The 15,952-nt window shown below is 46.8% G+C and overlaps 1 protein-coding gene across 6 annotated transcripts in view; it reads left to right on the plus strand.

The window, feature by feature from the left end:
• LOC115187924 (ribonucleases P/MRP protein subunit POP1-like) overlaps positions 1-13,278 on the plus strand; it is a 35,349-nt gene extending 22,071 nt beyond the window's left edge. For 4 of the 6 annotated variants that reach the window (XM_029746990.1, XM_029746991.1, XM_029746987.1 and 1 more), the window contains 4 exons: positions 783-971; positions 4,499-4,653; positions 6,870-7,052; positions 11,946-13,278. In XM_029746990.1, coding sequence (XP_029602850.1) covers positions 783-971; positions 4,499-4,653; positions 6,870-7,052; positions 11,946-12,642 — 1,224 coding nt within the window. In that variant the 3' untranslated portion in view covers positions 12,643-13,278. The remainder of the gene's footprint in view (positions 1-782; positions 972-4,498; positions 4,654-6,869; positions 7,053-11,945) is intronic. The other 2 variants (XM_029746989.1, XM_029746988.1) reach the window with 2 other exon arrangements.
• Positions 13,279-15,952: the final 2,674 nt, after the last annotated feature.

Consider the following 15,952-nt stretch of genomic DNA (forward strand, 5'->3'; position numbering starts at 1 on the left):
TCTATAGACAACAGTTCACTGACAGGTTCTGGAACATTCTCTATAGACAACAGTTCACTGTCAGGTTCTGGAACATTCTCTATAGACAACAGTTCACTGACAGGTTCTGGAACATTCTCTATAGACAACAGTTCACTGTCAGGTTCTGGAACATTCTCTATAGACAACAGTTCACTGTCAGGTTCTAGAACATTCTCTATAGACAACAGTTCACTGTCAGGTTCTGGAACATTCTCTATAGACAACAGTTCACTGACAGGTTCTAGAACATTCTCTATAGACAACAGTTCACTGTCAGGTTCTGGAACATTCTCTATAGACAACAGTTCACTGTCAGGTTCTGGAACATTCTCTCTAGACAACAGTTCACTGTCAGGTTCTGGAACATTCTCTATAGACAACAGTTCACTGTCAGGTTCTGGAACATTCTCTATAGACAACAGTTCACTGACAGGTTCTAGAACATTCTCTATAGACAACAGTTCACTGTCAGGTTCTGGAACATTCTCTATAGACAACAGTTCACTGTCAGGTTCTGGAACATTCTCTATAGACAACAGTTCACTGACAGGTTCTGGAACATTCTCCCAGGTTTACCACGTGGTAGTTCAACGCAGCATATCATGGCCTGACATAATCCATTTTACCAACATCATACCATGTCTAAGAAACATTTTTCTATTGACATTTTGTGAAATTGTATCACACCTGTGGTGATTTATTTTCATACGGTCTAACTCGCATAAAAACATATCTTATATCAGTCTTCTCTCTGTCTGCAGGAAGTCAACAGACTGCGTAATGATGTTCTGGTCCCAGGCTCCAGACTACCCACCCCTCTGCAGGGTAGAGTACCCGTCCTACTGGTGCAGCAGTCTGGGAAGAGCCAGGGAACTGAGATGGGGTCCTGGGGGACGGGCTGGGACCTGCTGCTACCCAAAGCCTGGGGTATGGCCTTCTGGGTCCCTCTGGTATGGACTACACGTTCCCTATATAGTGCACTACTTTATACCAGGACCCAATGGCACCCTATTCCCTATATAGTGCACTACTTTAGACCAGGACCCACCCTATTCCCTATATAGTGCACTACAGTAGACCAGGACCAAATGGCCCCCTATTCCCTATATAGTGCACTACAGTAGACCAGGACCCAATGGCACCCTATTCCCTATATAGTGCACTACTATAGACCAGGACCCACCCTATTCCCTATATAGTGCACTACTTTAGACCAGGACCCACCCTATTCCCTATATAGTGCACTACTTTAGACCAAAAGCCATAGAATATGTGGTTATAGTGCTTTTTGAGGAGCCCCTTTAAGTAGACTAATTACTAATTACCTAATTAATTACTAATTACTACAAACATGTCTGATCGACCTCCTCTCCAGGTAGGTAGAGGACTGGTAATTAAGGTAGTACCCCTCTCCTCTCCAGGTAGGTAGAGGACTGGTAATTAAGGTAGTTCCCCCTCTCCAGGTAGCTAGAGGACTGGTAATTAAGGTAGTACCCCTCTCCTCTCCAGGTAGGTAGAGGACTGGTAATTAAGGTAGTAACCCTCTCCAGGTAGGTAGAGGACTGGTAATTAAGGTAGTACCCCTCTCCTCTCCAGGTAGGTAGAGGACTGGTAATTAAGGTAGTAACCCTCTCCAGGTAGGTAGAGGACTGGTAATTAAGGTAGTAACCCTCTCCTCTCCAGGTAGGTAGAGGACTGGTAATTAAGGTAGTACCCCTCTCCTCTCCAGGTAGGTAGAGGACTGGTAATTAAGGTAGTTCCCCCCCTCCAGGTAGGTAGAGGACTGGTAATTAAGGTAGTAACCCTCTCCTCTCCAGGTAGGTAGAGGACTGGTAATTAAGGTAGTACCCCTCTCCTCTCCAGGTAGGTAGAGGACTGGTAATTAAGGTAGTACCCCTCTCCTCTCCAGGTAGGTAGAGGACTGGTAATTAAGGTAGTACCCCTCCCCTCTCCAGGTAGGTAGAGGACTGGTAATTAAGGTAGTAACCCTCCCCTCTCCTCTCCAGGTAGGTAGAGGACTGGTAATTAAGGTAGTACCCCTCTCCTCTCCAGGTAGGTAGAGGACTGGTAATTAAGGTAGTAACCCTCTCCAGGTAGGTAGAGGACTGGTAATTAAGGTAGTACCCCTCTCCTCTCCAGGTAGGTAGAGGACTGGTAATTAAGGTAGTAACCCTCTCCAGGTAGGTAGAGGACTGGTAATTAAGGTAGTACCCCTCCCCTCTCCTCTCCAGGTAGGTAGAGGACTGGTAATTAAGGTAGTAACCCTCTCCAGGTAGGTAGAGGACTGGTAATTAAGGTAGTACCCCTCTCCTCTCCAGGTAGGTAGAGGACTGGTAATTAAGGTAGTACCCCTCTCCTCTCCAGGTAGGTAGAGGACTGGTAATTAAGGTAGTAACCCTCCCCTCTCCTCTCCAGGTAGGTTGAGGACTGGTAATTAAGGTAGTAACCCTCTCCAGGTAGTTATAGGACTGGTAATTAAGGTAGTACCCCTCCCCTCTCCAGGCAGGTAGAGGACTGGTAATTAAGGTAGTACCCCTCTCCTCTCCTCTCCAGGTAGCTAGAGGACTGGTAATTAAGGTAGTACCCCTCTCCAGGTAGGTAGAGGACTGGTAATTAAGGTAGTAACCCTCCCCTCTCCTCTCCAGGTAGGTAGAGGACTGGTAATTAAGGTAGTACCCCTCTCCTCTCCAGGTAGGTAGAGGACTGGTAATTAAGGTAGTACCCCTCCCCTCTCCAGGTAGGTAGAGGACTGGTAATTAAGGTAGTAACCCTCTCCTCTCCAGGTAGGTAGAGGACTGGTAATTAAGGTAGTACCCCTCCCCTCTCCTCTCCAGGTAGGTAGAGGACTGGTAATTAAGGTAGTAACCCTCCCCTCTCCAGGTAGGTAGAGGACTGGTAATTAAGGTAGTACCCCTCTCCAGGTAGGTAGAGGACTGGTAATTAAGGTAGTAACCCTCCCCTCTCCTCTCCAGGTAGGTAGAGGACTGGTAATTAAGGTAGTACCCCTCTCCTCTCCAGGTAGGTAGAGGACTGGTAATTAAGGTAGTAACCCTCCCCTCTCCAGGTAGGTAGAGGACTGGTAATTAAGGTAGTACCCCTCTCCAGGTAGGTAGAGGACTGGTAATTAAGGTAGTAACCCTCTCCTCTCCAGGTAGGTAGAGGACTGGTAATTAAGGTAGTAACCCTCTCCAGGTTTGTAGAGGACTGGTAATTAAGGTAGTACCCCTCTCCTCTCCAGGTAGGTAGAGGACTGGTAATTAAGGTAGTACCCCTCCCCTCTCCAGGTAGGTAGAGGACTGGTAATTAAGGTAGTACCCCTCTCCTCTCCAGGTAGGTAGAGGACTGGTAATTAAGGTAGTACCCCTCTCCTCTCCAGGTAGGTAGAGGACTGGTAATTAAGGTAGTACCCCTCCCCTCTCCTCTCCAGGTAGGTAGAGGACTGGTAATTAAGGTAGTAACCCTCTCCAGGTAGGTAGAGGACTGGTAATTAAGGTAGTAACCCTCTCCAGGTAGGTAGAGGACTGGTAATTAAGGTAGTACCCCTCCCCTCTCCAGGTAGGTAGAGGACTGGTAATTAAGGTAGTAACCCTCTCCTCTCCAGGTAGGTAGAGGACTGGTAATTAAGGTAGTACCCCTCCCCTCTCCAGGTAGGTAGAGGACTGGTAATTAAGGTAGTACCCCTCTCCTCTCCTCTCCAGGTAGGTAGAGGACTGGTAATTAAGGTAGTACCCCTCTCCAGGTAGGTAGAGGACTGGTAATTAAGGTAGTACCCCTCTCCTCTCCAGGTAGGTAGAGGACTGGTAATTAAGGTAGTAACCCTCCCCTCTCCTCTCCAGGTAGGTAGAGGACTGGTAATTAAGGTAGTACCCCTCTCCTCTCCAGGTAGGTAGAGGACTGGTAATTAAGGTAGTACCCCTCCCCTCTCCAGGTAGGTAGAGGACTGGTAATTAAGGTAGTACCCCTCTCCTCTCCAGGTAGGTAGAGGACTGGTAATTAAGGTAGTACCCCTCCCCTCTCCCTCCAGGTAGGTAGAGGACTGGTAATTAAGGTAGTACCCCTCTCCTCTCCAGGTAGGTAGAGGACTGGTAATTAAGGTAGTACCCCTCCCCTCTCCAGGTAGGTAGTGGACTGGTAATTAAGGTAGTACCCCTCTCCTCTCCAGGTAGGTAGAGGACTGGTAATTAAGGTAGTAACCCTCTCCAGGTAGGTAGAGGACTGGTAATTAAGGTAGTACCCCTCTCCTCTCCAGGTAGGTAGAGGACTGGTAATTAAGGTAGTACCCCTCTCCTCTCCAGGTAGGTAGAGGACTGGTAATTAAGGTAGTACCCCTCCCCTCTCCTCTCCAGGTAGGTAGAGGACTGGTAATTAAGGTAGTAACCCTCTCCAGGTAGGTAGAGGACTGGTAATTAAGGTAGTACTCCTCTCCAGGTAGGTAGAGGACTGGTAATTAAGGTAGTAACCCTCTCCTCTCTTTCAGGTTTATAGAGGAGTACGTATCGGAGGGCTGAGGATGAGTCTGAAACATGCCCAGAATAAAGGAGAGCCTCATTTTCCCCACGACTACCCAGACTGCCCTGCTGGAGCACGCTTCCAGGAAGAGCAGGAGGCTGAGCTGCTGGCCAAGTTCAGGAGGTGAGGAGAGGGTCGGTATCACCTGAGGTAACTCCAGGTGTGTTGAGGAGAGGGTTGGTATCACCTGATGTAACTCCAGGTGTGTTGAGGAGAGGGTTGGTATCACCTGATGTAACTCCAGGTGTGTCGAGGAGAGGGTCGGTATCACCTGATGTAACTCCAGGTGTGTCGAGGAGAGGGTCGGTATCACCTGATGTAACTCCAGGTGTGTCGAGGAGAGGGTCGGTATCACCTGAGGTAACTCCAGGTGTGTCGAGGAGAGGGTCGGTATCACCTGATGTAACTCCAGGTGTGTTGAGGAGAGGGTCGGTATCACCTGAGGTAACTCCAGGTGTGTCGAGGAGAGGGTCGGTATCACCTGATGTAACTCCAGGTGTGTCGAGGAGAGGGTCGGTATCACCTGATGTAACTCCAGGTGTGTCGAGGAGAGGGTCGGTATCACCTGAGGTAACTCCAGGTGTGTCGAGGAGAGGGTCGGTATCACCTGATGTAACTCCAGGTGTGTTGAGGAGAGGGTCGGTATCACCTGAGGTAACTCCAGGTGTGTCGAGGAGAGGGTCGGTATCACCTGATGTAACTCCAGGTGTGTTGAGGAGAGGGTCGGTATCACCTGATGTAACTCCAGGTGTGTTGAGGAGAGGGTCGGTATCACCTGATGTAACTCCAGGTGTGTTGAGGAGAGGGTTGGTATCACCTGATGTAACTCCAGGTGTGTTGAGGAGAGGGTCGGTATCACCTGATGTAACTCCAGGTGTGTTGAGGAGAGGGTTGGTATCACCTGATGTAACTCCAGGTGTGTCGAGGAGAGGGTCGGTATCACCTGATGTAACTCCAGGTGTGTCGAGGAGAGGGTCGGTATCACCTGATGTAACTCCAGGTGTGTCGAGGAGAGGGTCGGTATCACCTGATGTAACTCCAGGTGTGTCGAGGAGAGGGTCGGTATCACCTGATGTAACTCCAGGTGTGTCGAGGAGAGGGTCGGTATCACCTGAGGTAACTCCAGGTGTGTCGAGGAGAGGGTCGGTATCACCTGATGTAACTCCAGGTGTGTTGAGGAGAGGGTCGGTATCACCTGAGGTAACTCCAGGTGTGTCGAGGAGAGGGTCGGTATCACCTGATGTAACTCCAGGTGTGTTGAGGAGAGGGTCGGTATCACCTGATGTAACTCCAGGTGTGTTGAGGAGAGGGTCGGTATCACCTGATGTAACTCCAGGTGTGTTGAGGAGAGGGTTGGTATCACCTGATGTAACTCCAGGTGTGTTGAGGAGAGGGTCGGTATCACCTGATGTAACTCCAGGTGTGTTGAGGAGAGGGTTGGTATCACCTGATGTAACTCCAGGTGTGTCGAGGAGAGGGTCGGTATCACCTGATGTAACTCCAGGTGTGTCGAGGAGAGGGTCGGTATCACCTGATGTAACTCCAGGTGTGTCGAGGAGAGGGTCGGTATCACCTGATGTAACTCCAGGTGTGTCGAGGAGAGGGTCGGTATCACCTGATGTAACTCCAGGTGTGTTGAGGAGAGGGTTGGTATCACCTGATGTAACTCCAGGTGTGTTGAGGAGAGGGTCGGTATCACCTGATGTAACTCCAGGTGTGTTGAGGAGAGGGTCGGTATCACCTGAGGTAACTCCAGGTGTGTTGAGGAGAGGGTTGGTATCACCTGATGTAACTCCAGGTGTGTTGAGGAGAGGGTTGGTATCACCTGATGTAACTCCAGGTGTGTTGAGGAGAGGGTTGGTATCACCTGATGTAACTCCAGGTGTGTTGAGGAGAGGGTCGGTATCACCTGATGTAACTCCAGGTGTGTTGAGGAGAGGGTTGGTATCACCTGATGTAACTCCAGGTGTGTCGAGGAGAGGGTTGGTATCACCTGAGGTAACTCCAGGTGAAAAGGGGGGGGGGGGTCTGGTAATGTTTGATAAAGAAATTCTAACTCACTGGTTTACTGTATGTTCCATACTGTATATAATGGCTCTCAAACCAACATATTCATACAGGATCTGTGAAAACACTGTTGAGATTCAAGTCAGCTTACTAGTGAGAGTTTAATATAAACTATCCTTTGAGTTTGATATTTCAACTGAGCTAATTTCATCAAGCTAATGACTGCGTTATCTATTATTGTTACGGAAACGGCTGGGCTGCCCCTCGTGCCCTGAAAACAGTTTGACCAGAGCATGACCCCCCCCCCCCCCCCCCCCCCCCGATCTCTGTAGGCGCCCACCAGCCAAACGGACCAATTACATCAAACATGGCTGCCTGGCTCCGTTCCGTTGTCCCTGGCAACAGCTGGCCGAGGAGTGGGAGCTGATTGTGAAGGAGGAAGGAGGAGGAGAGGAGGCAGTCGCACCAATGGAACAGGAAGTGACACCACCCCAGAGTAACTTCACGGTCTTGAGGTAGATGCCACTTCTGGATGATACTGTGTGTGTGTGTGTGTGTGTATATATATATACATACAGGCACGTGGAGGCCACACACACTACTGAGCCTCATTTTGACTTGTTTTAAGGACATTACATCAAAGTTGGATCAGCCTGTAGTGTGGTTTTCCACTTTAATTTTGAGTGCGACTCCAAATCCAGACCTCCATGGGTTGATAAATTGGATTTCCATTTATTATTTTTGTGTGATTTTGTTGTCAGCACATTCAACTATGTAAAGAAAAAAGTATTTAATAAGATTATTTCTTTCATTCAGATCTAGGATGTGTTGTTTAAGTGTTCCCTTTATTTTTTTTGAGCAGTATATATATATAGATAAACACTGAGCTGTATACATTATCTGGATATAATGGACCCCGTTGGTAGGAAGGAGGATCCGGTCGGCGTAGTGATTTAGAACGGTTATGAGGCATGTGTTGTTGGAACTACTTCCGAGGTGTCCAATATCTCTTACAACTGTCTGAAGTTTATTCAAACTCTAGAATTTAAAAAAAAAATTTTTTAAAGGGCTTTATAAATAAATTTGATGAACTGTAAGGAGAGCACATTGTTCATCCTGCAAGTGGTTTCTGAAACGAATTCAACATTTGTAAGAATACATTCTAGGGAGGGTTTCCTCCCAGGAAACCTTATCTTTTCGTGTCCCCCGAGAGGGAGGGTATCAGCGAACACACAAAATGGTAGCTCGGGCTAATCATAATTGGGACATTTTTTTTTTTTTACCTTTATTTAACGAGGCAAGTCAGTTAAGAACAAATTCTTATTTATAATGACGTCCTACCGGGGAACAGTGGGTTAACTGTCTTGTTCAGGGGCAGAACGACAGATTTATACCTTGTCAGCTCGGGGATTCGAACTTGCAACCTTTCGGTTACTGGTCCAATGCTCTAACCACTAGGCTACCCTAGTGCCCTTCTACCCAATCAGAATCGAGTATTCAACAAAACAGACGCGTGTGCTGCTACGGGGTCAAAACAGACCCGGTTTGGCTTCGATTGTTGTCACCATGGAAACTATATTTCGTCTCCAAAGTTTATAGAAAACATCAAATATATTTTCAAAATGAGCACTTGTTGTCTCTGAAATCCATCGTTCGTTGTTGTCGGTTAGCTAGCGAATGTTAACCGTATTAGCATAGACATGACGACAGTCAAAAACACCTCACGGTATCAAGAACAAGAGAACGAGTCCCCGCAAGGCAGCGTCTTGTCATTGCTGCTGTCTGACCAACCAGAAGCATTACAACACGGGTGTCCAATCATTTAAACGGGTGTCCTGACTCTCTGAGGTCATTTAAAGATCCCATTGCACTGATCGTAACAGTAGGGGTGTTTTAACCCCCGGTGTCCTGGATAAATTCCCAATCTGGACCTCATACCATCACGGTGACCTAATCATCCCCAGCTTCCAATTGGCTCATTCATTCCCTCCTCCTCTCCCCTGTAACTATTCCCCAGGTCGTTGCTGTAAATGAGAATGTGTTCTCAGTCAACTTACCTGGTAAAATAACGGATAAATAAAAAACAAAAATAAAAAAACAGTCTTTTATCATTGAAGTGTGCGCATCATTTTGGTGACGTTGTCAACTAACCTGTCTGGAAGACATACCTCAACTAGTTTATAAGTTTCCTGCTTAGCACATGTGTTTTCACATCACAAATGACTTGTACTTGTATTAGATGCACTATTGTAAAGTGGTTGTTCCACTGGATATCATAAGGTGAATGCACCAATTTGTAAGTCGCTCTGGATAAGAGCGTCTGCTAAATGACTTAAATGTAAATGTATTGGTCCTCCTGCAATGGTATCTTATGGAAGGAAAGTTCCTAAGTCAAATGTCCTCCTTATATCCTGTCAGTGCTCTATTCAATCCGTAGCGCAGTAGTTCAGCGTTACAGCGCGATTTGACATTTTAAAGGCGATGTTAAACGCGGTAGTGGAGACTGCATTCACGGGCCAACGTGGCATATGTCGGCTCAATGGGAAATTATCTTTCAATTTCTATAGCGCTTCAGTCTTAGACTGGATAGAGTCCTGAATCTGTAGCGCTTCAGCCTTAGACTGGATAGAGTCCTGAATCTGTAGCTCTTCAGCCATAAACTGAATAGAGTCCTGAATCTGTAGCGCTTCAGCCTTCGACTGAATAGAGTCCTGAATCTGTAGCGCTTCAGCCTTAGACTGAATAGAGTCCTGAATCTGTAGCGCTTCAGCCTTAGACTGAATAGAGTCCTGAATCTGTAGCGCTTCAGCCTTAGACTGAATAGAGTCCTGAATCTATAGCGCTTCAGCCTTAGGCCTAATAGAGTCCTGAATCTGTAGCTCTTCAGCCTTAGACTGAATAGAGTCCTGAATCTGTCCCTCTTCAGCCTTAGACTGAATAGAGTCCTGAATCTGTAGCTCTTCAGCCTTAGACTGAATAGAGTCCTGAATCTGTAGCTCTTCAGCCTTAGACTGAATAGAGTCCTGAATCTGTAGCGCTTCAGCCTTAGACTGAATAGAGTCCTGAATCTGTAGCGCTTCAGCCTTAGACTGAATAGAGTCCTGAATCTGTAGCTCTTCAGCCTTAGACTGAATAGAGTCCTGAATCTGTAGCTCTTCAGCCTTAGACTGAATAGAGTCCTGAATCTGTAGCTCTTCAGCCTTAGACTGAATAGAGTCCTGAATCTGTAGCTCTTCAGCCTTAGACTGAATAGAGTCCTGAATCTGTAGCGCTTCAGCCTTAGACTGAATAGAGTCCTGAATCTGTAGCGCTTCAGCCTTAGACTGAATAGAGTCCTGAATCTGTAGCTCTTCAGCCTTAGACTGAATAGAGTCCTGAATCTGTAGCTCTTCAGCCTTAGACTGAATAGAGTCCTGAATCTGTAGCTCTTCAGCCTTAGACTGAATAGAGTCCTGAATCTGTAGCTCTTCAGCCTTAGACTGAATAGAGTCCTGAATCTGTAGCGCTTCAGCCTTAGACTGAATAGAGTCCTGAATCTGTAGCTCTTCAGCCTTAGACTGAATAGAGTCCTGAATCTGTAGCTCTTCAGCCTTAGACTGAATAGAGTCCTGAATCTGTAGCTCTTCAGCCTTAGACTGAATAGAGTCCTGAATCTGTAGCTCTTCAGCCTTAGACTGAATAGAGTCCTGAATCTGTAGCTCTTCAGCCTTAGACTGAATAGAGTCCTGAATCTGTAGCTCTTCAGCCTTAGACTGAATAGAGTCCTGAATCTGTCCCTCTTCAACCTTAGACTGAATAGAGTCCTGAATCTGTAGCTCTTCAGCCTTAGACTGAATAGAGTCCTGAATCTGTCCCTCTTCAGCCTTAGACTGAATAGAGTCCTGAATCTGTAGCTCTTCAGCCTTAGACTGAATAGAGTCCTGAATCTGTAGCTCTTCAGCCTTAGACTGAATAGAGTCCTGAATCTGTAGCTCTTCAGCCTTAGACTGAATAGAGTCCTGAATCTGTAGCTCTTCAGCCTTAGACTGAATAGAGTCCTGAATCTGTAGCTCTTCAGCCTTAGACTGAATAGAGTCCTGAATCTGTAGCTCTTCAGCCTTAGACTGAATAGAGTCCTGAATCTCAATAGAAAGTGTTTTTCATTACCTCTAATATTAGTTTCATCCTCTCCTCTGCATAATTTATAGTATTCATTCATAATGTGTTTAATAATTGCATTTCACCTTTTATGAAACCCCTGTTCTTGTTTTAATAATGACTTGACCTTTTCTCCCACAGTGTAGCGTAGTGTCTGACAGCTCTGATGCATAACCCCTACCCAGCATGCCTTTCTCCCACAGTGTAGCGTAGTGTCTGACAGCTCTGATGCATAACCCCTACCCAGCATGCCTTTCTCCCACAGTGTAGCGTAGTGTCTGACAGCTCTGACGCATAACCCCTACCCAGCATGCCTTTCTCCCACAGTGTAGCGTAGTGTCTGACAGCTCTGACGCATAACCCCTACCCAGCATGCCTTTCTCCCACAGTGTAGCGTAGTGTCTGACAGCTCTGACGCATAACCCCTACCCAGCATGCCTTTCTCCCACAGTGTAGCGTAGTGTCTGACAGCTCTGATGCATAACCCCTACCCAGCATGCCTTTCTCCCACAGCGTAGTGTAGTGTCTGACAGCTCTGACGCATAACCCCTACCCAGCATGCCTTTCTCCCACAGTGTAGTGTCTGACAGCTCTGATGCATAACCCCTACCCAGCATGCCTTTCTCCCACAGTGTAGTGTAGTGTCTGACAGCTCTGACGCATAAACCCCTACCCAGCATGCCTTTCTCCCACAGTGTAGTGTAGTGTCTGACAGCTCTGACGCATAAACCCCTACCCAGCATGCCTTTCTCCCACAGTGTAGCGTAGTGTCTGACAGCTCTGATGCATAACCCCTACCCAGCATGCCTTTCTCCCACAGTGTAGTGTAGTGTCTGACAGCTCTGATGCATAACCCCTACCCAGCATGCCTTTCTCCCACAGTGTAGCGTAGTGTCTGACAGCTCTGATGCATAAACCCCTACCCAGCATGCCTTTCACAATGAGAACATCCAGACCCAAATTTACTGCCCTACATCAGAGAGATTATCCTCCTAAAATCAACAGTTTATAGAGTAATGTCTGACTTCATGAGCTCAAATTGTGATTTTACTGCGTTTTGGCTGAATCCATTTTTTTTTGTAGCGCTGTGAATCACTGAGCGGTTAAAAAAAACACAACGTTTTATACCTTTAAGACCACTTTGTTGGTCCACTGAGGATACAAAATGGCTTTCCTAGAAGTAGTGGCCGTTTTTTTATAAACGCTGAGCCACGATTGGGTTCTGCGGTATAAAACACTGAACCCTAATTGGTTGTCTCTGTGTTCAACAGGAATAGGAAGTCTCTAAGGCAGCTGTCAGCTTGGTGTCGCCCCACATCCTCTAAATGTCAGAGGGCACGTAACCTGGGATCAACGCCACAACTCAACCGTAACGTCGCGGCCTCTCTCCTCTCGGCACACGGCGGTGGCAGCAGCCTGGTGTGGACCCGTCTCTCCCTCGTCGCCAAGGGCCAACCGGAGCAGCACGCCCTGGTGTGTGTCCCCACCGCGGAGGACCTCCAGCTGGTACGTAAGGAGCCCGGCTGCGCCGGCCCCCAGGAGCCTCTCCACACTGACCACTTCAAGAGCCGCGTCAAACGGCCACGCAAGAAGGACCACATTAAACCTGAAAACAAGCAGTCTGACCCTGCTTCTACCTCAATCCCTAGTGTCAACCCTGGTCCTGATCCTAGTTCCTCATCCAGCCTCACCACCCTCTCTTCCTCCTGTACCTCAGCCTTGACTCTGGGTCTCTGGCCGGAGCCCCTGCCCAGCGTGACCTCCCACTGCTCCAGGGTGACTCTGGGCTGGGTGACCCAGGGGGACTTCTCCCTGTCGGCTGGCTGTGGGGAAGCTCTGGGGCTCCTCAGTCTTACTGGTCTCCTTCACACCCTGCTCAGACAGCCTGAAAGCCAGAGAGGACTGGTGCTGCTCCGGAACCCCGGGTCACTGCAGTACCGCTTCGCTAAGATCAACATAGAGGTCTGAGTGTTCAGTACCGCTTCGCTAAGATCAACATAGAGGTCTGAGGAGTACTGCGTGTTCAGTACCGCTTCGCTAAGATCAACATAGAGGTCTGAGGAGTACTGAGTGTTCAGTACCGCTTCGCTAAGATCAACATAGAGGTCTGAGGAGTACTGCGTGTTCAGTACCGCTTCGCTAAGATCAACATAGAGGTCTGAGGAGTACTGAGTGTTCAGTACCGCTTCGCACAGACTGTGTTCTGAGGAAAAGCCTTGTGCCTTGTGTGAGTCCCTTCACCTCACCTCTGTTAGGGGTACTAGATATGAAATGCCTGGCATGCGCACACACAACATGACACATACTGAATGCCACATTGTTTGAGTGGAAGAACTTTTGCTTGATAATAATTCCCTATAAGGTTTTTCTGGGAGTTTTCATTGGAGTTGAAATGACAGTTAATTTTTGAGTTGAATAATTGTTTTCATCGAAGGGATTGTCTTCAGATTGTGACTGGGTGTGTACTGGCTCTGTAGAGAAGACATCAGTCATTCTTTGGTTTGCCTCGATTCCCATTTTTTTGTGTGAAAACAGATATTTGTTGGATTTGAGAGCTCTAGTTGAAATGGTTGACAATAAAAAAATAAAATCCCTCTACTCCAATCTGAGTTACCTAAAGCCTATTCCCTGTCAAACACTGTGTTAGTGTAGCCTAGCCTGCACAGCGATAGCTACTGTTTACTGCACATGGTAGCTAGCTAGCCAGCCAGCTAGGTCTCACTAGACAACTACCATGTGCAGTAAACGGTAGCTATCGCTGTGCAGGCTAGGCTACACACCAGTTAGCTAGCCAGCACACCTGTAGCCTAGCCTGCACAGCGATAGCTACCGTTTACTGCACATGGTTGTTGTCTAGTGAGAGCTAGCTAACGGTGCGTAGCCTAGCCTGCACAGCGATCGCTACTGTTTACTGCACATGGTAGTTGTCTAGCTAACGGTGTGTAGCCTAGCCTGCACAGCGATCGCTACCGTTTACTGCACATGGTAGTTGTCTAGCTAACGGTGCGTAGCCTAGCCTGCACAGCGATAGACATTTACATTTTAGTCATTTAGCAGACGCTCTTATCCAGAGCGACTTACAGTAGTGAATGCATACATTTTTTTTTTTTTTTGTACTTGCCCCCTGTGGGAATCGAACCCACAACCCTGGCGTTGTAAACACCATGCTCTACCAACTGAGCCACAGGGAAGACAGCTACTGTTTACTGCACATGGTAGCAGGAAGTGACATGTGCCAGAACACACCCCTTATTATGAAATTGATAAGCTGATTGGCTGCAGTTTGTTTTATATTTTTTCCCCATTTAAATATTCAAGCATAATTTAAAATTCATTACATAGGCCTAAATGAAATATATTTTATGTACGATGTCCTTGAGTATCCTGAAAGGCATCTACCAAATAAAATGTATTATTATTATTGTCAATATAGTGTAAGGTACACATCTGATTCGAACAGGACTGACCGCCTGCTCTGATTCTCTGCACCTCAGCACATGCCCTCACTGAGCTCACAAGACATTAGGATTAGATTATTTCCATGACAGACTGACCAGGACTGGACAAAACATTAGGAACACCTGCTCTTTCCATGACAGACTGATCAGGTGAATCCAGGTGAAAGCTATGATCCCTTATTGATGTCACCTGTTAAATCCACTTCAAATCAGTGTAGATGAAAGTGAGGAGACAGGTTAAAGAAGGATTTTCAAGCCTTGATTGTGTATGGGTAAATGGCCAATGACCCAAAACACACGGCCAAGGCAACAAAGGAGTGGCTCAAGAAGAAGCACATTAAGGTCCTGGAGTGGCCTAGCCAGTCTCCAGACCTTAATCCCATAGAAAATCTGTGGAGGGAGCTGAAGGTTCGAGTTGCCAAACGTCAGCCTCGAAACCTTAATGACTTGGAGAAGATCTGCAAAGAGGAGTGGGACAAAATCCCTCCTGAGATATGTGCAAACCTGGTGGCCAACTACAAGAAACGTCTGACCTCGCCAACAAGTACTAAGTCATGTTTTGCAGAGGGGTCAAATACTTATTTCCCTCATTAAAATGCAAATCATTTTATAACATGTTTTTCAGGATTTTGTTGTTGTTATTCTGTCTCTCACTGTTGAAATAAACCTACCATTAAAATTATAGACTGATCATTTCTTTGTAAAGTGGGCAAATGTACAAAATCAGCAGGGGATCAAATACTTTTTTCCCCTCACTGTAGGTGCCAGACGCACCTGTTTGAATGTGTCAAGAACTGCAACGCTGCTGGGTTTTTCACGCTCAACCGTTTCTCAATGGTCCAACAGCCAACTTCGACAACTGTGGGAAGCATTGGAGTCACCTGAAGACGTAGGCTCAGCCCTACCTGTCAGTATGGCAGTTAAACTGTATTACACACCTCTCTGAAATGCAATTCAGAAAATTATGATTTTGAAAAAAGGGTGAAGCTGTCACATTTAAAATGTCCGTGTAGTGTGTGATGCAACCCCCAGCCAGGTACTAAAAGGTAAATAAGGAAGTGGGTGATGTAGTCCTGAGGCCGTCCTTCCAAATCTCGTCTTGTTGAGCGAAGCCTGGATATCCGAGGTTATTAGCTTGAACAAATATCCTACTTTCTGTTCTGTCTGATGATTTAAAAAGTTGTCTACTGGCCTTGAGATGTCGTTAAATAGTAATTCTCGTTACGACCAGTAGAGTGCGCTGTTATTCCTGCTCTGCCAGCCAGAGTTTCTAAAGACCTCGAGAAACAACTTTTTAAATATCCACATTCCAGTTTTATTAACAAATCAATGATAGAAATCATATTAAAAGTGTCTCATCAGAAATTCATCAGGTGGTTCGTCAGGACAGCCACCTCCCTTGAGAATTAAATAATAACGTTTTATTGGTGTCTGTAGTGCATTTTGGGTTGGATCCTGAGATATCTCCTCGGTATCTGTAGCACCAGAGTTCAATTCCCTGATAACTTTCCCCAAGATGTCCAGGTTTTTCCCCCAGAGTCCCCAAGACTCCTGGAATCAGGAGCGAGATAGAAGATACTAGGATTTCTGGGTAATTTTTGCTAAAGCAGTCATAATCCTGCTGTAAATACAGTATGGAGACAGTGCTCTCACTTTGTCCCTGTAGTCAGTCATTCAGTCTGGCAACCCAGGAGAGAGGTGTGTAGGTAGTGTGTGTGTGTGTGTGTGTGTGTGTGTAGGGTGTGTGTGTGTAGGTGTGTAGTGTGTGTGTGTGTGTGTGTAGGTGTGTGTGTGTATATAGTGTGTAGGGTGTGTATGTA

The sequence above is a fragment of the Salmo trutta genome, unplaced genomic scaffold (assembly GCF_901001165.1).
Source record: "Salmo trutta unplaced genomic scaffold, fSalTru1.1, whole genome shotgun sequence".
In the NCBI taxonomy this organism is placed as follows: Eukaryota; Metazoa; Chordata; class Actinopteri; order Salmoniformes; family Salmonidae; genus Salmo; species Salmo trutta.